At 48.5% G+C, this 22,561-nt stretch overlaps 1 protein-coding gene across 3 annotated transcripts in view; it reads left to right on the plus strand.

The window, feature by feature from the left end:
- The window catches only part of TTC3 (tetratricopeptide repeat domain 3), a 112,842-nt gene that overhangs the window by 84,678 nt on the left and 5,603 nt on the right, over positions 1-22,561 (plus strand). For all 3 annotated transcript variants that reach the window (XM_037040623.1, XM_037040624.1, XM_037040625.1), the window contains 8 exons: positions 135-284; positions 10,052-10,191; positions 12,945-13,013; positions 13,962-14,058; positions 15,712-15,812; positions 18,509-18,599; positions 18,981-19,082; positions 22,162-22,541. In XM_037040623.1, coding sequence (XP_036896518.1) covers positions 135-284; positions 10,052-10,191; positions 12,945-13,013; positions 13,962-14,058; positions 15,712-15,812; positions 18,509-18,599; positions 18,981-19,082; positions 22,162-22,541 — 1,130 coding nt within the window. The remainder of the gene's footprint in view (positions 1-134; positions 285-10,051; positions 10,192-12,944; positions 13,014-13,961; positions 14,059-15,711; positions 15,813-18,508; positions 18,600-18,980; positions 19,083-22,161; positions 22,542-22,561) is intronic.

The raw sequence follows: 22,561 nt of genomic DNA on the forward strand, positions 1-22,561 counted from the left end.
TGAATCATTGTGACATTTCCCTGAAATTTTTATCTGCCTTTTATTCCCCTTTGTGTATTTTAAGAGACAGGTTGGGGCCAGACCAGAAACAGTCTGTAACCACTTTGACCGGTGGTTTTCTGATTGACTTCCAGGGGGGCATTTCCCGGCTTGAACGGGAGCACCGCGCTCTGCGAGGGCATCTGTGGGGAGCGTGCAGGGACTTCGTGCAGAGAAGACTCCGGGACGCACTGGCAGTGCGGGACCTGGAAGAAAAATTGAAAAGGAGCGTGGAGGAGAACAAGGTGATTCTGTCCACCCCCCCCACCCCCGCTGTGCTGGCGTGTGGCCTCCTTAGGAGAGCTGTGCCTGTGAGGCTCAGTTAGCTGAGCTCCTGCCTGGTTGGCCAAACACAGGATTCTTTCTCAGTACCGCTTGTTTCCAATGTCTCTGACGTACTAAAGTGACTGTTTTTTGCAGTGTTTTAGAGCCTCTGCGAGCTACGTATAAGAAAAGGACTGTAAATGTGATTTTTCATTTACTTCCAACTCAGTTTGTTTGATTAACCAAAACTCTCCTGGTGAGCAGGTTCCAGGTTAGATTCTCGTTTACATTGGGAGGCAGTGGTTAGGGGCGTGAGGCCTGCAGCCAGGCCGGCTGGGTTGAAGTCCACCCTGGGTTCGACCCCAGTTCTGACCATACCCTCTGTGCTTTATTTAGTTCTTCATCTGGAAAACTTGGGTGATAATAGCGCTCATTGTGTGGGGCTGGATTAACCCTCGTACCTAAAACCGCCTGGTGTGCGGAAGGGGCTCTGTAAGTGTCGGCTGCCACTCTCATTACTGCTGTCGACACCCTCGTCATCTTCCTCACGCCGGAACCGGGAAGTCCCCCGGAGTGTCTTGTTTGAGTCTGTCGACTTGGAATCGCCTTGACCACGATCGACCATCAGTTCCGCGTGACTGCGGCCAGAGTGATGCCGCAGTCGGCGGAGAAGCCAGACTGCGCTGGGGGGAGTGGAGTTGTGGGTGTGAGGAGATGGCGGTGCATTTCTTTTCCCAGGCTGAGGGCTTCTGCACAGAGCTGACCAAGGGGTGGTAGTCCGCTTCAGAAAGGGAGGGTTCGGGACTTCCGCCAAGATGGAGGCATAGGTGGAAACACTGTGCCTTCTCCCACAACCAAGTTCGAATACAACAAAGGTTTGGAGAAACAGACACAACCAAAGGACAGAAAATTGAATTATACGGAAGTCCGACTACATCTAACCGTTCAACGGGGATGGTAAGAGGGGCGGAGCCAGCAGCGAGCAGGGTCGGGCAGGACAGGTCCCCCGACCCAGGCGCGCAGGCAGCCGGGAACCAGTTGGGGTGCGGGGCAGACCTCGGTCGCACATTCGTGCACAGTGAGATGGACCATGCAGGCCCCAGGGGGCGAGGGCTGACGGCGGTGGCACACTCGCGTGCAGTGGGACAAAACGCGTGGGCCGGGTGACGGCAGCAACTGCCGCACCGGTGAGGGCCGTGGCGGCAGGCGGCGGACAGGACGCCAGAGTCCCTCTTTGACCCTGCCCCCACATACAGCGTCACAACCCAACGACTTAGTTGCCCTGTTCTAGTGAACACTTTAGGGCTCTGATCCTGCTACAGGACAGGCATGAACAGCCCAAAAGATGGTGCAAGAAGAACTCAAAGTCCCAGAGCCAATAACTCTAAGCGACCGGGAAATTGCCAGCCTCTCAGAAGCACAATTCAGGACACTGTTTATCAGGATGCTCACAGAACTGGTAGATTATAGTCACAAATTAGAGGAACATAGTCACAAATTAGAGGAACATATGAAGGCTAAACTAACTGAAATGAAGGGAGATGCACAGGAAACCAATAGTGATGGAAAGGAAACTGGAACTCAAATCAATGGAGTGGACCAGAAAGAAGAACAAAACATCCCACCAGAAAGGAATGAAGAAATGAGAATTGAAAAAAATAAGGAGAGGCTTAGGAACCTCCAGGACATCTTTAAACGTTCCAACATCCGAATTATAGGGGTACCAGAAGGGGGAAAGAAACAGCCACGAGTGGAAAACGTATTTGAACAAATAATAAAGGAGAACTTCCCCAGTCTGGCAAAGGAAATAGACTTCCAGGAAATCCAGGAAGCTCAGAGAGTCCCAAAGAAGTTGGACCCAAGAAGGAACACACCAAGGCACATCATAATTACATTAGCCAAGACCAAAATGAAGGAGAGAATCCTAGAAGCAGCAAGGGATAAGGGGACAGTCACCTACAAAGGAGTACCCATCAGACTGTCAGCGGATTTCTCAAAAGAGACCTTACAGGCAAGAAGGGGCTGGAAAGAAGTATTCCAAGTCATGAAATCCAAAGACCTACAGCCAAGATTGCTTTATCCAGCAAAACTTTCATTTAGAATGGAAGGACAGATAAAGTGCTTCTCAGATAAGGTCAAGTTCAAGGAGTTCATCATCACCAAGCCTTTATTATATGAAATGCTAAAGGGACTTATATAAGAAAAAGAAGATGAAAAATATGAACAGTGAAAGGACAGCAAACTCACAGTTATTAACAACCACACCTAAAACAAAAGCAAACCAGGAAGACAGCTAGATCAGGAGTGGAACCACAGAAATGAAGAACACATGGAGGGTTAGCAACAGGGGAGTGGGAGGGGGAGAAGGGGGGAGAAGGTACAGAAAATAGCATAGATGGTAGGTAGAAAATAGATAGGGGGAGGGCGAGAATAGTGGGGGAAATATAGAATCTAAAGCACTTGAGACACTAAGGGAGGGAGAATGGTGGGGGAGGGAGTGTGCGGGTGGAGGGGAATGAAGGGGGGAATAGAACAACCGTAATGGTATAATCAATAAAATATATTAAAAAAATAAAAATAAAACAGTAGCTCTATGATACTTTTGAAACAGATCAGCAATGATTGATATGGATGAATCTCAAAAAATGCTTAGTTTCAAAAGAGTGAAAGAATACAAAATAACTCATAAAGACATTTAATACACACAAAAGCGCTGACCATGGAATAGTATCTAGTGACAACAAGGAAAAGAGTTTTCATCATTTTTTGAAAAGAAAACTAAAGATTAGTGGCTGCCAGGTAGGGATAGCAGGGAGGAAGGGAAGAGTTGGGTGTGTCTATGCAATGGCAGCGTGAGGGAGACCTTTGTGGTGAAGTTCTGCATATTGCCATGGTTGTTACACCAATCTACACATGTGATTAAAATGACAGAATTGTACATGTACATAGTACTAATATGTGTTCCTGGTTTTGATATTGTGCTACAGTTACACAACATGTAACCATTGGGGAAACTGGGTGAAGGGTGTACAGGACTTCGCTGTATTATCTTTTGTAATTTTCTATGACTCTATGGTTAAAAAAATATTTTTAAAAATACTAAAAAAAAAAAGAAAGGGAGGGTTCGGTGCAGAAGTGCGGGTCCATAGCGGGGACGACACGATTCAATAGAATAAAGTTAGCTTCGTGAGACCCTGGTCAGGAAACCCGTTTGCTGAGATCCAAGTACACCTAGAAGAAAAGGGACCCTTTGGAAAGGTAACTGTTGCAAGATTCCGTAGGACCCGTTTATTCTTGGGACAGGGCTGGGGAAGATTCGAAGGACGAGAATGTTAGAAGGAACCAGAAACATTTCCGTCCAGTTACCTGGATGAATGAGGTCTGCCTCACTGGGAGAGGAAAGAACGAACAAAAATGAAACCCTGCCTAGTACAGTGACTCATGGAACACAAGTTTAAACAAGTTATGTGGGGAGTGGGAGGACTTAGCAGAGTATTTTTCTGAGCTTCATACTGGCTCAGGAAAGTTCTCTTTCAGTGAGTCCACGTGGGAATGCCTGCGGCCGGCACGCTGCGGAGGGCAGATGCAGGGGCTCCACCACGAGAGGTGGGCGTCTCAGGAGTGAGGCTGGCCCTTCCTGGCAGACGCTGGTCTGGCCGGCTCCTGCATCTGTGCGGTTTGTGCAGGCTTCTCCTTACGGCTGGCCGGGAAAGGCGGCGCGGATCATGGACCAGGCCCAGGGGCAGGGCCGGGAGAGCAGCCACCCTGACTGGTGGGCTCAGGCAGGTGGTGCACTTTCTCATCGGCCACGGCTCCGGGTCCCAGGTCCTGTGGTTGTGTGTGTGGGTGCAGTCAGTCCCCTTTCTCAGCCATGCTCAGCTCCCAAACACAGGCCTGTTCGGTCGTCAGACTTCCCACGTAAAACATGTTCCCGTCAGCATCAGTGGCTCACCTGAGTCCTTAGGGTGGTGTCTACACATGAGGGGTTGAGATTTAGCCATGGCCATTTTTTATTAACCATGATTATGCTCATAATTAGCTTGTGGAGAATCCTTTTATAGACATAAAAAGAAATTTGAGGGTTCTTTTAAGATTTTATTTAGAAGGGAAGGGAGAGAGAAAGAGAGGGGGAAAACATCAGTGTGAGAGAGAAACCTCCATCTGTTGCCTCTCGCACACGCCCCAACCGAGGACTGAGCTTGCAAGCCAGGCCGGTGCCCTGACCGGGAATTGAACTGGCGACCTTTTGGTTGGCAGGATGACGTCCAACCAACTGTGAGCCACACTGCTGAGGGTGGATTTCATGGTTTTTATTGATCTTTCTCTTGGCCTTTGACTCTAGATTTACTGAGGTTATGAGCTAACTGACTTGTCACTTTTACTCTCAAGTGACTTGCAGGACATTTGTCCTGAGATTTTTCCCTCCCGAACCTCCCCCAACACTGATCCCTGTGCCTCTGGTGACCCTCTTCCTTCCCAAGCCCATTCATTCTTGCTCGCCCTCTGGGTCCGCCCAGGTGTCACTTTCCTGAGGAAGCAGTCGCTGCTGGCTTGGGCAGAGGCCCTCGCTGATGCAGTGGCGGGCGTGAGCACCTGACTGTTGCACAGCAATCATCCTTGCATTCACATCTGTTAAGAAACAGTCCACGTGCCACGTGGTTCATCCATTTAAGGTACATAGTTCAGTGTTTTCAATACATGCACAGAAGTGCACAGCCATGAGCACAGTCTTAAGCTTAGAGCCTTCCATCGCCCTAAAGAGAAATCTCATACCCACTGCCAGGCTCTCCCCATTCTCCACTCTCCCCCAGCGCTGGTCAGCCACTAACTTACCCTGCAGACTATGGGCATTTTATAGAAATGGAATCTACGGTCTTTTGTGAGTGCCTTGTTTTACTTAGCATACTGTTTTCAAGGTTCATCCATCTGTCCATGTAACGTGAATCACTACTTCATTTCCTTTAACTGCTGATGCATATTCCATCGTGTGGCTACAATACCTCACACTTCGCTCATCCATTCGTCAGTTGATGGACATTGGCGTTCCTTCCACCTTCTGACTATTACAGTGAATGCTGCTGTGAGCCTCTGAGCACAGGGTTTTCTGTGGATGTGTGCTGTCATTTCGGGGGATATATCCCCAGGACTGGGGTCACTGGGTCATGTGCTAGCCCCATATTTAAACGTTCGAGAAACTGCCAGACTCTTCCAAAACAGCTGCACCACCTCACACTCCTGTCCGCACAGGCAGGGGTTTCAGCCCCTCCACGTGCTCACTGACACCTGTTACCCTTTTTTTCTGAGTAAAGCCAAAGCCATTCTGATGGGTGGGAAGTGGTGTCTTATTTATTGTGGGTTTTTAAAAATTTTATTCATATATCTTTAGAGGGGAAGGGAAGGAGAGAGGGAGAGAAATGTCAATGTATGGTTGCCTCTCGTGTGTCCCCCGCTGGAGACTGGCCTGCAGCCCAGGCATGTGCCCTGACTGGGAATCGAACTGCAATCACTTAGTTCGAAGGTCTGCACTCAATCCACTGAGCTACACCAGCCAAGGCTATTGTGGTTTTGATTTGCATTTCCCTAAAGGCTAGTGGTGTTGAGCATCCTGACATATACTTATTGTTTATTTATGTATCTTCTATGGAGCAATGTCTGTTCCAGTCCTTTGCCCCTTTATTAATTGAATTATCTTTTGAATTGTAAGAGTTCTTTAAAATATATTCTGCATCCAAGTTGCTTATCAAACATATAATTTATAAGTATTTTCTCCCATCTTCCATATTTGCAATACCTGTCTCCCATCTTTGTTTTGTGGGTTGTCTGATCCCTTTCTTACTGGTATCATTTACAGCGCAAAAGTTTTCAGTTTCAACGTGGTTTGTTTTCTCTGTTTTTTCTTTTGTCACTTATTGTCTCGGTATAATCTAAGGAACCATTGTCTAATCCAAGGTCACCAGGATTTGCTTCTGTGCTTTCTTCTGAGAGTTTTATAGTTTCAGTGTCTCCATTTAGATGTATGATCCATTTTGAGTTAGTTTTTACACGTGGGATGGTAACTGTCTTTTATGCATATAACTCCACCAAACTGTGATCTCGCTGAAGGTGAAGACTCTTCTTAGTCAGCCTTGAACCTCAGTGTTCACACAAGGAGCTCGCTGATAATGTCGGACCAAGTGGACGTAAGCTCCTGAAGCGCTAACTCGTGACTGTGGCTTTATGTTCTCAGCTCGCACCTAAGGGCATCAGCCCTCCATGATCTGAGAAGGTTCTGGCTCTACTTACTGCTTCACCTGTTGCTGGGATGGACTTGAGGGTGTTACCCCGTCTTTCACTTGACAGGTGTTCCTGGCACCTTCCTCCAAGTGCCGGGCTCTGTGCTGGCCCCCCGGGACCTGCCGGCGGCACCCTTTTCACTGCCCAGGCTGCTCCGTGCGGTGGGCTTGTTTTTGTTCCGTGGACACTGAGGCGTCGCTCGCTGTGTGTCCCCTTCGACTTGGTCTGCCGGAATGTTTTATTGCTATTTCTGAAGCCTGGTCATCACTTCATGCCATTTATTTTTATATTTACTCTCACATCTGGTTTGACTTTAGCATTCTTTTTATTCTGCTTTCTTAACCTACTTAGCATTCTTTTATTTTACCTTTTTAAACTTTATATATGTATATATTATTGAAGATACCTCAAACGGTTATTTTGGAACAAAGTTGAGGTTTTAAAACAAGAAGTGTAGAAACCAGATTTTCTCTAAGGACAAAAGGACCACCAGAAAGTGTCTGTAACTGTGTCTACAGACTGGCGCACGTAGAGGATGCGGTCGCATGTGGGCTGTCTCTCCTGTTCCAGTGTTTGGAAGGAAAGGAGTGGGCCCATTCTCGTTCACGGAGTCGGAGCAAGTGCATGACAGCTGGCCCGGCCAGCGTTCTGGGGCGGCAGTGTCCGCACGGGGCGGTCAGCCCACGGAGTGGCACTCTCTGTGGGTGCGCTGGGAGAGGCCGTCGTGCCAGGTCCGTTCTCAGGCCCTGGGATGACCTTTGGTAGCACATTGTCTGCTGGCCAAGGGGTTGGATCCGAGGCGAAATCAGCTGAGAATAGAAGCATGGGGTCGGCGAGAAGTGAGGTTGGGGTGGCTGCCAGCCATGAGGTGTGCCTGGGGGCCTTGGTCACAGTGGTGGAGGTGACCCGGGTGGAGCAAGCATCTTGTGAGTAGAGTAAGCGTGGAGGTCACGTCAGTCATTGTAGTGGCTCAGTGAGTGCAGGCTCAGCAAGGCTGGAGCAGGGTCTGTGTGAGTAGAGCCTTCCCCGTGTCGCTAGAGTGGACCCCGTGTTGTTGGCCTGTGCGTCTCAGGGCCGTTGAGATCAGCCCCCGCACTGCAGTAGGACTCAGAAGTCCGTATGGGCCTGGCCCGGCCAGCGAGTGCTGCCAGGAAGACAGAGGCCCATGGTGACAGACACGAATCTTTTCAAAACTGTGTCTCAGAGGAAGTTCTCAAATCTCCTCCACGTCCTCCTGGCACCGAAGGCCTCTGCTCCCAGGATCCCTGCCGAGACCGTCTCCGCAGCAGTCAGACTCCTGGCCTGGAACACGTCCCCATGATACTGAGACCTCATTTTAATCGGTTTGCCACTGAAACCATGAGTTTCTTGAAAGAGAAGTGTTGGATGTTTTGCTGATATTTCTAACAGGGCCCTTTATGGGGAAATACATTCCAAGTTGCCACCAATAACATGTAAAGGGACTTCTGGGTTGTAGTGTATTAATAGAGTGAGAGCTGCCCATATTGCGGAGAGTTGTTTTGGGGAACAAAGCAGAGTAGACTTGAGGCGTGCTGGTCTGTGCTAGAATAGCCTGGGAACTTGAAGTATCTATAGTGTGTAGATAAAGGCTTTCTAAGTGGTTGTGTTGAAAGCTGTTTCAGTCCCGGCAGGATGGCACGGTTGGTTGGAGCTCTGCCCCTTACACCAAAGGGTTCAGTTCCAGGTCAGGGCAATCCTGGGTTGCAGGTTCAGTCCCTGATCGGGGTGCATGTGGCAGGCAACCGTTTGATGTTTTTCTGGGTGTCTGTCTGTCTGTCTCCTTCTCCCTGTCCTTTCCTCCCACCCTCTCTCCCCTTTCCTCCCTCTCTAAAATCAATGGGCCTATCCTCGGGTGATGACTGAAATAAAAGAACAGAAAGACTATATGAATTCAGTATTTCTGTTCCATTGTTTGGTCAGACACTTTGACACAGTGTTTGTCAGACACTTTGTAAATTTCTACTGCATCCATCAAAATAATTTCAGGGTCAAAATATATTTTATTGCTTACTCAGAGATTTATTTAAACATCCATATCTAGGTTAATTTCCCTTTTCCCCATGCTTTCTAGTCTGGTACATCTTTTGTACTTTTCTTTTTTGTTAATGTGTTTTATTTAGTTATTCCTCCCAAGGGAGAAGCGTGTGCGACCCAGTCACTTCTGCTTTACCTCTTACCTGCAGTCGGACTCGCAGGCTCGCCCATTCTCGTCCCCTGAAGTGCCCTTGTGTTTTTCTGTCATTCCTGCTGTTGCCACCGTCATCCTTACTGTCTCTTGCCTGGGCTGTTGCAAGTGGGATTTTGAGATTTTCCCTTCCTTCTATTTTTAACATCAAGGCTTATAAGGCATAATGGGCTATGGAGTCAGTTTGGTGATGGTGACTGGAATTGTTTTTAATGATACAATGAAATAAAGTAGAAACATTAGAAATCTCAGAAAAGGGCATTTTTTTTAGTATTGTGTACGTGTGCACACGCGTGGTGTGGGTCATTATTAAAATGTATTTGTTACTCTGAGTCATGGTCAAGAACGTGTGCAGGCCAGTGGCCCCGTCTGACACGTTCATGTGCCCCTTTGCCCACCCCAATCAGTCTCTGCGTCGTCCTTCAGAGTTACTTTCCCCAGCAAGCACCTCATCATCTCACTGCCCTGCCTGAGAGCCTTCGTTCGCTGCCACCTGCTCTCTGCAGGGTGAAGCCCGCGCTCTGTAACGTGGCTTACAAGGTCCTCTGCGATCCGGACTCAAGGTGCCTTGGGTGCCTTTTCTCCCTGCTCCACCTTCCACATGTCCACCTCGCGCTCCAGCCAGGTCACACCTCCTGCCTTTGTCCAGACAACTTACTGCTGTCCCTCCGCCTGGCCCTTCCCGCTGCTTCAGTCCATTCTGGGGGCGGCGGGCTCGTCTCTGAATACGAGGTCAGACATCACGGGTTTTGAGAAGTCCTTTCCAAGCACCAGACGTTCTCCCGTGCCATTATCTACTCTTGGTTTGTTTACCTGATGGCCTCCCCTCCTGCCTGGTTCAGTGAGGGCAGGTGGGGGCTAAGGCCACATGTTGGGCGACCTGGCGTCCCAGCCTCAGCCGGGCAGCGCAGCCAGCTGTGGCGTGCTCTGCGGGACCGGAGTCAGTGGCTAGGCGGGGACACCACCACAGTTCCCATCTGTTAGGCTCCTTTGTCTTGTTTTTTTGTTCGGGTTTTCTTCTTAATTAATTTTTAAAATTGTAATTGATTTTAGAGAGATGTGAGGGTCGGGGAAGAGAGAAACATCAATTTCTGTTCCACCCATTTATGCATTCATTGGTTGATTTTCGTGTCTGTCCGACTAGGGGTCACACCCAGAGCCTTGGTGCATCTGGACGACTCTCTAACCTATGCGGTCCCTGGGCAGAGATCCTTTGGTTTTCCAGATACAACTTCCAGTTTATTTATGTGCTTTCTAACGTGTTTTTAGATCTCAAAGACGGAATTAGATTGGTTCCTCAAAGACTTGGAAAAGGAAGTTAAAGAGTGGCAAGAGGAGAGGAAAGAAATGCAAGAAAGGGTGAAAGCGCTGAAGGACAAAATGGAAAGGATTTCCCATGCCCTTGAACTGTAAGTGACCCTGGCAAGGCGTGCCTTTTATCACTGGGACGGGGTTGTTCGGTTAGTGTAACGTTTTTGATCCTCAGCTTCAAACTCTGTCAAGGCAAGTGAACGTTTTAGATACTGTTTCATTGCATTTTAAAGAATATCTGTCGGGGACTTATGTCACCTAAAGCTCCTCCCAGACCTGCCAGGTTTGCAGGTGGGTAGAGCGGGACTGAGTTAATGAAGGGGTGCTTCCTTGCAGCCTGAGCCCTGCCTCTGCTGCGAACAGGACACTTGGCCTTTCTCCTTATCTGTGGAGCGAGGGGCTAGTCTAGGTCCTAAGCTTCTTCCCAGCACTGAGGTTGTGTGATGATTATTTTGTTTGTGGTTGCTTTCGTCCTGAGTCCTTAAATGGTTAACTTTGGCCCTGGGGTGCGAAGGGTTTGGAGATGCATGTGGACACCACGGTTGTCAGGTGGGCCACCGGGTTTGAAGATCTCTGTGGTTGATTCCTGTCCCTCCCCGCTCCCTCAAACAGTGGTATGTGAAGCGATTCGCTCAGCGTAGTTTTGACCTGCCTCGGTGTGACAAGACTCCTAAAACTCAGATGCTGGACTCACAGCCATTTTATCTGATCATGACCTTCCACTCGGGCCACTAGGCCACTGCTGCTCGTCTGGCCACAGGGACCTGGGGCTGGCTGGGGTGGGACGCTGCAGGGTCCTTTTCTCTGCCTCTCTGTGCAGTTTCAGAGCTTGTCCTTCTCCGTGTCCTATCCCTGTGACTTTTACCCACATGTTCTCTCCATCTGGGCTCCAGCGTGGCAGCCAGACTTCTTGTGGGGAGGTGGCAGCCCCAGCACTGCAGAAGGGGCAGCTGCCAGGCCCCGGGAGGTCTGGGCCCAGAGTCGTCAGAGCCTCGCCCCACCACGCTCTGCAGCCTCAGGCAGGGGACCGGCCTCCTTCGGATCGAGGCGCGTGGACAGTGGGAGGCGCTGGGCGCCCGGGCCACACCGCTGTGCCGTGGCATTCACAGTCTCTCCGTTCACCTGGGCGCGTCCTGAGACGGCTCTTGTTACCAGTCTTGCCAGCCCCCAAGTTGGGCGGTTTCTGGGCAGTTCTTAGAAAGAACAGTGAGCTATAGGCACTGCCTGTGTCATGGTGTTTTGGGTGTGCTGGGTCCTTTCACTGGAACGTGTTCACAGGAGGGACGCCGTCCTGGGCTCTTTGCCTCTCAGTATGCGAGCAGGTCTGGTCTTACTCGTTACCTAAAAATTCAGGTATAGTTGTGTTTAATGTGTATTTTCATGTGTTCCGTGTAGACATACGATCAAACTAGACACAATGAAGGAATCTGTTGATGATGAGAAAATATTTTTTCTCTGCTAGCATAAAAAGTAACCATTTCTGCTGGGGTATAAATTTTGAAAAAAGTTTTTTAACTTTATTAGTGTACTGGGTGGGCAAAAGTAGATTTATAGTTGTGAGTACGTGAAACAGAGTTTATTCTTCTGTTACTATATGTATTTGTTGTATTTTTTTCCATACAGACAACTGTAAACCTATTTTTGTTCACCCCTGTATTTCTTTGACTTTTTTATGTCACAACTGAAAGATCAGCCGCAGGCATCTCTGTGCTTTTTACACTTTCCAAAGAAATGCTTCACGTTTAGGTTCTAGAGTAAAATCTTTAAAATGTTTAGATCTCCTAGAGAAGCTCAAAGGATGTGAAGAATGATCTGGTTTTTCTGCACCTTAGATCACACTTCTTTTAAACGTGGGTGGGACTCCAGGAGCTCAAACCACTCAGACGTGGTTGGTGCAGTGGGACAGCTAGCGACAACAGTGGAGACGGCAGAGGTTCCAAGAAGGTGCTATGTGGAGCCGAGTACTTAGAGCACAGGTGGCAGGCACAAGGCCCCCCCAGGCAGAGTCCGGCCCTCCGCCTTGTGTTATCCCGCCTGGCACCTTGTGTCTACCTGGCGGCAGGGCCGAGCTCTTGCTTAGCTGTTAAGGAGTAGTCACATTTATACAGTCCTAAAATGACATTTGGACCCTTGAAGGCAACCGCGAGGCTGATGTGGCCCCTGGTGAAAATGAGTGTGACACCCCTGATGTTGAGGAAGGAGTATTTAAAAGAAGGGAAACGACATTTAAACTGGTTCTCAGTGGAGGTGCGGGTGTTGAGCAGGTGGTGATGCCTGGGAGGCACGGAGGAAGCGGGAAGGAGAGGCGGACTGACTCTGTGCACAGTGGCTGGGTTCACACGCCTCGTTGTGAGGGGTCGTCACACTGCCCACTTGAGAGCATGCACATGTGTGCATGTGTGTGTGCATGTGGGGGTGTGTGTGTGTCTGTTGGGCTTCAAGTTTTACTTCAAAGAGCAGAGGCGGTTTGCACTTCGAGTGACAACCACTGGTCATACTGTGCTCCTCCCTGTCTCGTGTTGACCCACCTGGAGGTGCCCCTTGCAGGGACTGAGAGATGGGGTGACCCACACGACGACCCACACGGCCGTGGGTCACGGTGAGCGTGTGACTTAGTGATCAAGTGAAACGGCTCAAGTCGGTGACCTGCCCTCCAAGTACAAGGAAAACTCCCCAAAAGAAAGGATCTCAGATTCTGTGCCTATTTAGAAGAGACTAGAAATGGCACAGAATGCAAAAACTTGCAAAGAACTCAAGAATTTTTGCATGGATGTGGGTAGAATTTACCCTGGGATTGGTTTTTTTTAAATCTTGGAAAATTAAGTAAAATTGGGTGATTGTGTTTTCCTAGGCGCGCCCAGAAACACGATGGAGACGATAAGGACCTGGAACTCCTCCTGGACCAGCCCTCCGAAACCAGGCAAACTGAGCTTAAGTTGATTTTTTCTGCCTTCTTACACTCTCAGCACCAGAGGCGCAGGCGCACTAACATTTAATTATATTCGACTTGTCTGTGTTTTAGATGATCGTGTTTCTCTCTCCTGTCCTTTCTGTTTTCTTCTTTAATATTAAATAGGTTTATTCTTTACATTTTTTATGTTATGATGTTTCTACTTTTATTTCATATTGTCAGTATTAAAAAATTCTGAATTTACTGTTGATTATGCCTTTTCCCTTGAATTAATTAGAAACTAAATATGTTCTGAAAAACTTTCATGTTGCGTGAAATGTCAGACTCAACTTTATTATGTAGTTTGTTGCTCTGTGATTACAGGTTCACTAGAGAATTTTTATTATGAACCTATAGGAAGTTTTCTTTCTAACCTTTATTAACGGAGGCAGTGTTTTCACGTGCTGGCAACCAGCCTGTCCGGCAGCGAGCAGCCGCGCTCTGCTCCTCTCGGACTGTTCCGTATCCACATTTCCAGTCACACTGTGGTCCGTGGCTGCCTCTTTTTTAGCCGTCATAAACATACCGCCACGAACGACTTCGTATAGATGACTCTTCCCTCTGGGTCATATCCTTAGGATGTGTGTCAGGACAGCATTTCTGACTCAGAGGGTGAGGGACGTTCTGTAAAGTTCATTGATCGGGGGGTTCACCCCGACACGTGCTGGTGAAAACGGTGAGCCTGGCTCTCCGCACTCCCGCCAGCTCCTCGCCGTCCGTGGCCTGCCTTCCTGTGGCCGTGGGGGCGGCCCAGACCGCAGCCGCGCGTCTGTCGCGTGCGGCGCAGTGTTTGGCAGGACGTTGCTCTGGAAGACGTTATGTCCTTCTGTGGCGTGATTTCAAAGTTAACCCGGCTGCAGCCTTTGTGCTCTTCCTGGTGACACTTCTCAAAAAGCATTGTTTCTTTACTTTTTGCAGTAAGGCATTTATAAACGAGAAAATGAAACTGGAAGAGAACGTAAGGGTCGGGAAGAAGTATTTTGAAAAGGTTCGGCGAAGAGCTGTGAATGCAGAGGTGAGCCCAGGCCCTGGGGTGACTGACAGGTGTGGCCGGAGGTCTCGGCTCTGGGTTTAGTCTCATGCGAGGCACAACAACGCTGCCAGAAAGCATGTCCCCCACGACACTGCCTCCCGGGAACAGCCTGTCTTCCTCGCCTGTAGCTCTTTCGTTGTTTGCCCTTGTGCTTACGTTGTGTGACGTGGCTGTGCTTGGTGTATGCCAGATTTGGTGACCTGCCTTCCTTATTTAGCATTAGAATTCAGTCGTTGTTTAAGCTCTCCACTTTGAGTGGATGGCTTCGTTATACTTAATGAAGAAGGCTATACTGTGAAGTAGCCAACGGTAAAACGTATTTGTCGATGATTGGAATAGGAACCTGAAAGTCATGCTCTCACTCCGAACATACTCCCCCCACCCCCGGAAGAGTACACCGCAATGTCAGTATGCTTCGTGAGAAAGAGGGACAAAAATCAAGATAACAGCCCCTGGCTATGTACTGTTTAGTTCCCGAAATATGCTTGTCGTTTGTCTGATTAAGTAAATGTTATTTATTGGTATGTATGTCTGTGGTTATTCTGGGAAAATAAAAAGAGGCTTAGCTTGTACAGTCTGCAAACATAAGTCTTCAGTTAAATACTGGCTGGGTAGCTATTTCTACGGGAAGGAAAGGAACAGCAAAGTACCTGCAGTGTGTGGGTCCCGTACTCACGTCTGTGCCCCAGAGCTTGTTCGGTGCTCATTCACCACCACGTGGCAAGCAGTTCTGTGGGCAGGTCCTGTCAGGGTCACTGACACCTGGACTGGAGCACGCAGTCCTTCATGTCCTGCCGAGGGCCCCCCACACGTGGCCATTTGGCTGGTGGGAAGCAGGAGTGCGCAGTGTGGGTGCCCATGCTGAGAACAGTTTCTCTGTGGCCTCCAGAGCCAGTGGGGTGCGGCCTTGGGTGGTTCTGCAGGCCCTGGCCCTCTGCTCACCGTGGACAGGACAGTGGACAGGACCGCAGGTCATGCACACCAGGGACATGCATACCCACGGATGACCTCAGTCTGGGCTTAAGCAGTAAGCCTTGTGGGAAGTTGCACATTTGAGAAAAGTGTCACTTAAGGGACCATGTTTTGCCATGTGTAAATGCATGCCCATACATGTTTGTGCACAGGATTGTGTAATCATTGTATCCGTGTATAAGGTGCATCCTTATTTTTCCTCAAAAATGTGGGCCAAAAAGTATGCAGTACACGTAGCAAAGTATAGTATATCATTTTACAGTCATTTTGTTATTCTGGTTTCAGATCCCAAAAGTTCTAATTCATGTTCACCTGAGTGAAATGACAACATAATCATGTTCTGGTGATTTTTGTCATTGAATGTTATTTAGGAAGAAACTTTAAAATAGTTTCGGCTCTGACTGGTGTGGCTCAGTAGATTGAGTGCTGGCCTACAAACCAAAGTGTCCCTGGTTCGATTCCCAGTCAGGGCACATGCCTGGGTTGCTGGCCAGGTCCCCAGTAGGGGGACACGCAAGAGACAATCGCACATAGATGTTTCCCTCTCTTGCTCCCTCCCTTCCGTTCTTTCCAAAAATGAATAAATAAAACTCTTTAAAAAATACATAAGTAAGTTTCTGTTTTTCCGTTTTGAAGTACTTAAACATTCTGATCTAATTGTAGCTGTTTGTGCTTGAAACTGCGAAGAAGACGTATCTGCGCAAGTTATGGATCTTAGAATACCAAGCGGATCGGTACCTGGACACCCTGAAGAATTTGGACAGGTACTGTTGGGCACTGTGGGTGTGTTTCCCAGTATGTCGTTTAGTCAGTAAGAGTTACAGGTGATTTGAGAAAGGAAATTGTAGGCCGGGCCATTTTATTTTTGATAATTACACAATTTATACATGTACAGTTGTAGGAAAATCAGAATTTTAAAACAAAAATGATAGAAACTATTCCTAATTCTAAATTGAGGTATAGTTAATATTTTGGAATACATTCGTTACTATTTTTTAAAAAGAGAAAACTTGTATTTTTTCCCCTAAGTGTGGGAAACGCCCTCCTTTCTCATGGATCCTTAGTGTTCTCCAGCCTGGTGTCGGAAGGTTGTGTAGGACTCTAGCAGGCACGTCCCGATGGGCCCGGCACCCCTGGCGTGCACGGCGGCGTTGTCTGTGTGTGTTGGTAAAGGCTGAACTGCAGTGACCATCCTTGCAGCTAAATTTTTGTGCACGTTGTCAGTCATTTCCATGCAATTCATTTCTGGGATGAAGATCAAACTTCTCAAGGCTTTTTGAACGTTTTGCCACATTGCCTTCCCTCAGCACAGTCATGTAGTAATCCTAAGGGCGGAGTGTGGGAATGACACTTCAGAGGAGGTCCAGGGATGCGCACTTTTTCAGTTCTCCATGATTTTTACCTGTTTTTGTTTTTTCTCTTTGTTGTTAGAATAAGCTTTACCTGAGATCCCTAAAAGGATCTCCTGCAGTCTAGCATTGAGCACTTTTCTGCGTGGATTTTCACACACGGGATCGCTTTTTCTCTGTTGTTGTTGTTTTTACTACTGTGTTCCGCACACAGGTTTTGACTTTTTAATCCCAGGTGATTCGTCCTTCCTAGTGCTTTTCGATTTGATCACAAACCCTCCACACTAACGCAGAGTTCCTGTGAGTCATGGGAAAGATGTCTAGTCCATGATTTCTGCATTTCTTTAAAAGATTTTATTTACTTTTTTAGAGAGAGGGAAAGGGAGGGAAAAGACAGGGAGAGAAACATCCATGTGTGGTTGCCTCTGGAGTGCCCTCTACTGGGGACCTGGCCTGCAACCCAAGCACATGCCCAGACTGGGAATCGAACTGGTGGTCCTTTGGTTTGCAGGCTGGCGCTCAGTCCGCTGAGCCACACCGACCAGGGCTATTTCTTCATTTTTAAGACTTAGTTTCTTTTCACTTGTGCAAACCTTTCTGATTAAAGGTGAACTCATATGCTGGTTGAGGTAGCAGGACTTGCACGGCTGTGGCAGGTGCTCTGGGGTGCTGAGGGCTGTGCCTCGTGGGCATGTGGAAAACCTGTTCTATCTGACAGTGTCCACTTCCATGGTAAACCTCATGCTTAGCCTTAAGCTAGTGTAGTGAACACTAGCTCATCCTTAGGAGTCCATTCCACCAAAAGAATAGGAAAAGGCACATCAAAGGATGTTCTGGGTTTTCCTGAAAGTGTGCCTTGAGAATGGGCACAGTCACCGATTGGTAGCGTTTCTGGTTTCCTCAGTTTGTGAAGGGGCAGGAACTTCCGTAGGCCAGGTGTGGGCGGCACGGAGATCATCCATCTGCTGTGGACATCAGGCCCACCCTTTATTTTACAGTAAAGTAGGAAGTAGCATTTCCAGCAAAGTTGTAAATGTGCTAGACAGCCTTTAATATTAAATGTGGATGTCTGCTCTGGCTGGTGTGGCTCAGTGGATTGAGTGCCGGCCTATGAACCACAGGGTCACTGGTTTGATTCCCAGTCAGGACACATGCCTCGGCTGCAGGCCAGGCCCCCAGTAGGGGGCACACGAGAGGCAACCACACACTGATGTTTCTCTCCCTCTCTCTCCACCCCCCTTCCTGTCTCTAAAAGCAAATAAATAAAATCTTTAAAAAAAACCACACAAACCATTGATGTCAAAATGAAGTATGGCCAAATATTCAAATTTGGGAAAAGAAATTAGAATTCTGGAGTGTATTTGCTCTCTGCACNTTTGATTCCCAGTCAGGACACATGCCGCTGCAGGCCAGGCCCCCAGTAGGGGGAACATGAGAGGCAACCACACACTGATGTTTCTCTCCCTCTCTCTCCCCCCCTCTTCCTGTCTCTAAAAGCAAATAAATAAAATCTTTAAAAAAAACCACACAAACCATTGATGTCAAAATGAAGTATGGCCAAATATTCAAATTTGGGAAAAGAAATTAGAATTCTGGAGTGTATTTGCTCTCTGCACACCAGTTTTGAGGCTGGGGTTAGATCAGTTATTAAAATTTCCTGAAGTGTCTCTAGTGGTGTTTTTAAGATAAGCAATTCTTTAAAAATAGTTGTTTATTTTGTGTGTGTGAATATGTGAAATGTATCTTCCATGTTTAAAGGTTTATTTCATTTCTACTTCAGTGCTTTCAGTATACTTTTATTTTTTATTTTTGTTTTAAAGATTTTATTTATTAATTTTAAACAGAGGGGAAGGGAGGGGGAAAGAGAGGGAGAGCAGACTCACTGTGTGGTTGCCTCTTGCACAGCCCCCCCCCCAGCCCCCACCCTGGGACCTGACCTGACCTGGCCCACAATCTAGGCATGTGCTCTGACTGGGAATCGAACCAATGACCCTTTAGTTCCCAGGCTGGCACTCAGTTCGCTGAGCCACACCAGCCAGGGCCAGTGCTTTCAATTTTAAAAACTATTTTAGAGTAGATATTAAGCATGTTCATGTTTTCTGCTTTTTCAGGGAGGCTGCGATATATATTAATCTGGAACCTCACATGCAAACGTGGGAATCGTTTATTTCTGACGTAAAAGGACAAATGGAGAGTACAGAGGTAAGTTACAAACTAGTCTGGAACTCTGTCCAAATCCGTATGATGGTTGTAATTCTTTTTTTGAGCTGGTAAAGGTGATGTTTTTTGTTTAAATTTTAAGAAGAATTTTTCGTGAAAGTAATGACATTTTCTTAACTGTCTTAAACTCTGTCCTCATTGGTGAAGACGAGAGCAGTAATGTTTGGTCAGACTGTAGAGCATTCTACTTAATGAGGTCTTACTCTGAATTCTTGCCTTACAAGAAATAATAATTTTAATACCTTTTGTTTCAGTTGTGTTTCTTGGAAAATTGCTGTTTTTAATGTACAGTAAGAAAAAGAGATCGTGGTTTTTCCCTCGGAATTTTTTAGACAAACTGAGCCGCTTTCCTTCTGCCTACAGTCTCAGTTTGATGAACGCATTGAGGCCGTGAAAGACGGTGCTTGGCTGTGCGAACTCCCCCCGGTGCAGATCATGGCGCTCTCGTTTCCCCCCTATGACCCGGTACGTCTGTTGTCTTCCTTTGAAGGGGAGAAAATGCAGGGTGAGCCACGGGTTCTTTCTTCGCCGTCCCACGTGGTCGGTGGTTGTGGATTGGGACCGGATGGGACAGAACGGGACGGGATAATACTTGCCTTAGTGTTTTTATCCTTGGTGCTACCGGGTAACCTTTTCAGCATTATAATAAGCATTCTTACACAAATGGAAGACATTCTTTCTACACTGGGGTCTGAAGAGAGGACTGGGGTGAACACAGTGCTGGAACAACCCCCCTTTCTTTTTTGGAGGCTGGGGCGTGTGTGTGTGTGTGTGTGTGTGTGTGTTTTCCTGCGTTTGAGAAAAGCCTCTCCCTGCTTCCTCCCCCAGCTTCAGATACATTTATTCCTCAATGCTTAGAGGCGTGAGACCACAATCTGGAAATTGAGAATTGTTCCCTCATTAAATACGGAATGAAAACTGCTACCCGTGAGACGCACGGGGGTTTTGTTGGTCTGGCGTGTCACGGCTTGCTGCTGGTGTGAGGCGTATGCTGCATCTTCTCAATGACAGTGGTTATCAAACTGTGTGGGGTTTTTCATGTTAAAATAATACAACATAGTAAAGAAAAGCATTAATTTTACTTTGTGGACTTTAAAATATGGCTTCAACTAGTATCACTTTGTTTTATTCTAGTATATATATTGTTTGGACACAGCAGATGTTCAGTAAACACTAAGTTCAAGGGAATTACTTCTCAGGGAGATGGGACCATAAGAATTTAAAGAAGGGCGCTGGCCTGTGTGCTCAGGTGGTTGGGCATTGTCTCACAAACCAAAAGGTCGCGGGTTCAATTCCTGGGTTGTGGGTTCAGTCTTGATCTTGATGTGTCCAAGAGGCAACCAGCCAGTCGATGTTTTTCTCTCTCGCATCGATGTTTCTCTCCCTGTCTTTCTCCCTTTCTTCCCGTCTCTCCCTGCAATCAATAAGCATGTCCTCAGGCGAGGATAAGAAAGAAAAAAAGGATTTAAAGAGGCAGTATTTACGAGTTGAGATAGGTTTCAGAGTGTTTGGGCACAACAGTGAACTCTTCGGGTTCTGAAGTCTGTAGGGCGACCCTTCCCCACGCTTCCTTGGTACCTGGGCCCGGCTGTTCCCCAGCCTGGGGTGCACACCCTCCTCCCTCCCCGCGTCCTCCCTCCCCAAGCCCGGGGGGGGGGGGGGGATGCCCCTACCTGGTGACTTATCATTCCGCCTGTTGCCTTAGCTTAGGTGACAGGTTCCCTGAGTCAGGAGGCTGATCCTGAATGTCTCTTTCTTATCTGAACATTGTACATTAAGATGGAAACTTACATTCAATGGCAAAAAATGTTAAAGTGTTAAAAAGTTTAGCCACCATGAAATATATGAGTAAAATATTCTATCAAGGTCCGAAGTATTTTCTCCACAAAAAAGTTTTCTCTCCATTGAAATGAATAAGAAGTAGAGTTTTATTTAGAAGTAAATTAAAGATCCCTTACCATTTACAGTTTTTCCAAGTTCTTATAGAAGATATGGAGGGTGGGGGAAATGGTAGATCTCAGTAGAATATTTTACTATTAAATTTTAATTCAGTATTTTTAATACTGAAGAATGTAAATTCTTCAGTATTTATAAATACTGAAAAGAACTGTAATATCCAAACTCCTAGGAACTCTCAGTGTTCCGGGAGCTTGAGTAATGAGCGCCCTGAAAAATCATTTCCTCTGTGGCATTTCTCCCTGGTCACCACTGGGCACTGAGCGGTGATGAAGATTGGATGTGGTCTGTGCCCACAGAGCTCACAGGGTTTGGGAAACGAGGCGTTGAACCCGCAGTTACAGTCGCAGTGCGCCAAGGGTGTCCATAGGCGTGCAGGATGCTGTAGCAGCACAAACCGGGGGCACTGACCCACACCAGAGGCCTGGGCCTCGGCAGAAGCTGCCCCGTTGGGCACCTCAGGAAGCCAGAGACCTGGGACAGGAATTGCCCCGGGAAGGTGAGGGGGTAGGGGGCTGTGAGGAGGGCTGCATGGCATGGTGTCTGGAAGGCCAGACGGACGCCACTGGAAGAAACCGTGTATTTGGAGGCTGAGAAAAAAGAGATCACACAGAGGAGGCGAGAGTGAGAAAGATTGCCATGTACACCCAGGGTCAGCAGTTTGGACTTGTCCTCAGGTCACTAGGGAGCCAATAGAGGTTTTAAGTAAGGGGACCACAGTGGGAGGGGCTGGAGGGGTTTCCAGGTGACCAGGCAGCAGCACTGCCAGGCCCCGGAGGGGGTGGGGGGTGGTGAGTGGGCAGAGAACAGGCCCTAGAGAAGTTGCGATTGAGAAAGCTGTGCTGGGGGCGAGATTAGGGCTCAGGGTGTGCTCCTGGGACGGGGGGTTGGGGGGACTGTGCGGGGCTCAGCGTTGCGAGCGTTGAGTTGGAGCAGCAAAGTAGCAACCCGAGTGGGTCTGCCCACAAAGAGCTTTGGGCCTGCAGAGTTGGGGCTCAGGAAAGCGGTTTTGAAAGGGGTGTGTTCTCGGCAGCAAGCCTTCAGTCACTGAGGCATGAGAGACTGTGAAATGGCACCAGGGGGCGGGGGGGGGGGCACGTGGCAGGGACCCAGGCCCTGGATGATAGCATCCTAAGGAGCTTCAACACTTACGGCCTGGCCAGGCCTGCAGGGAGCTGAGAAGGGGAGGCAGGGGAGGCCAGCCGCATGCAGTACGAGAACGTGACCAGCAGTGTGCAGGTGTCCCTGGGGTTAGTGATAGGGACTGTCGGTGGCCTTGGCAAGGGCAGTTTTAGGAGTGTTGGGACAGCTCTCAGTCCCATAGTCACCAGATGTAGCTGGGAAGGGAGAGGTGAGGAGGCAGGGTTTCAGATTTCACCGAGAAATAAGGAACTTCGAAGCGCATCGTTTAGGAGTCGGAGTCTGACCCTTGTCTGACAGTGAGCAGGTCATGTTGCGGTAGTCATTTCTTTTTTAACAGAAACTGGTAGTTAATCGTATTCAAGTTTCCTGTGCCCCTGAGCACCTGCTGTCGGTCTCTGTACGTGGGTGTTTCTCTGAGCCCTGCTGTGCTGACTTGTCCTCACAGATGAGCCTCGGGTCGCCTCCAGAGTCTCCAGGGTGCTGTGACCTGGGTCCCTCAACTTCTGCAAGTCACAGGGCCGGAAACGGAATGGCGGTTCCCAAAGATTCAAGTCCAGTCTCTGCTGGTGACCAGCCCGCAAGGGCTGCCTCCCCACCACAGCCAGCCTCGCCCTCCGGTCAGCAGGAAGCCAGCGGTCAGCAGGAAGCCACGGGGCCACCGGCGTGCGCGGGCGCGGTCCAGGCAGCTCAGCCCAAGTACAGGCACGAGGCCGAGCAGAAGCCGCCTGTCCCTGCGGTGCGCGCCGCCCGGCCGAGCCACTCTCCGAAAAAGCCATTCAACACCATCATTGAGCATCTGTCAGCGGTGTTCCCCGGCTACAGCAGGTGTGAATGTGGAACGGGGT

Source organism: Sturnira hondurensis, unplaced genomic scaffold (assembly GCF_014824575.4).
Source record: "Sturnira hondurensis isolate 20B ecotype Veracruz unplaced genomic scaffold, ASM1482457v3 Scaffold0002640, whole genome shotgun sequence".
Taxonomy (NCBI): domain Eukaryota; kingdom Metazoa; phylum Chordata; class Mammalia; order Chiroptera; family Phyllostomidae; genus Sturnira; species Sturnira hondurensis.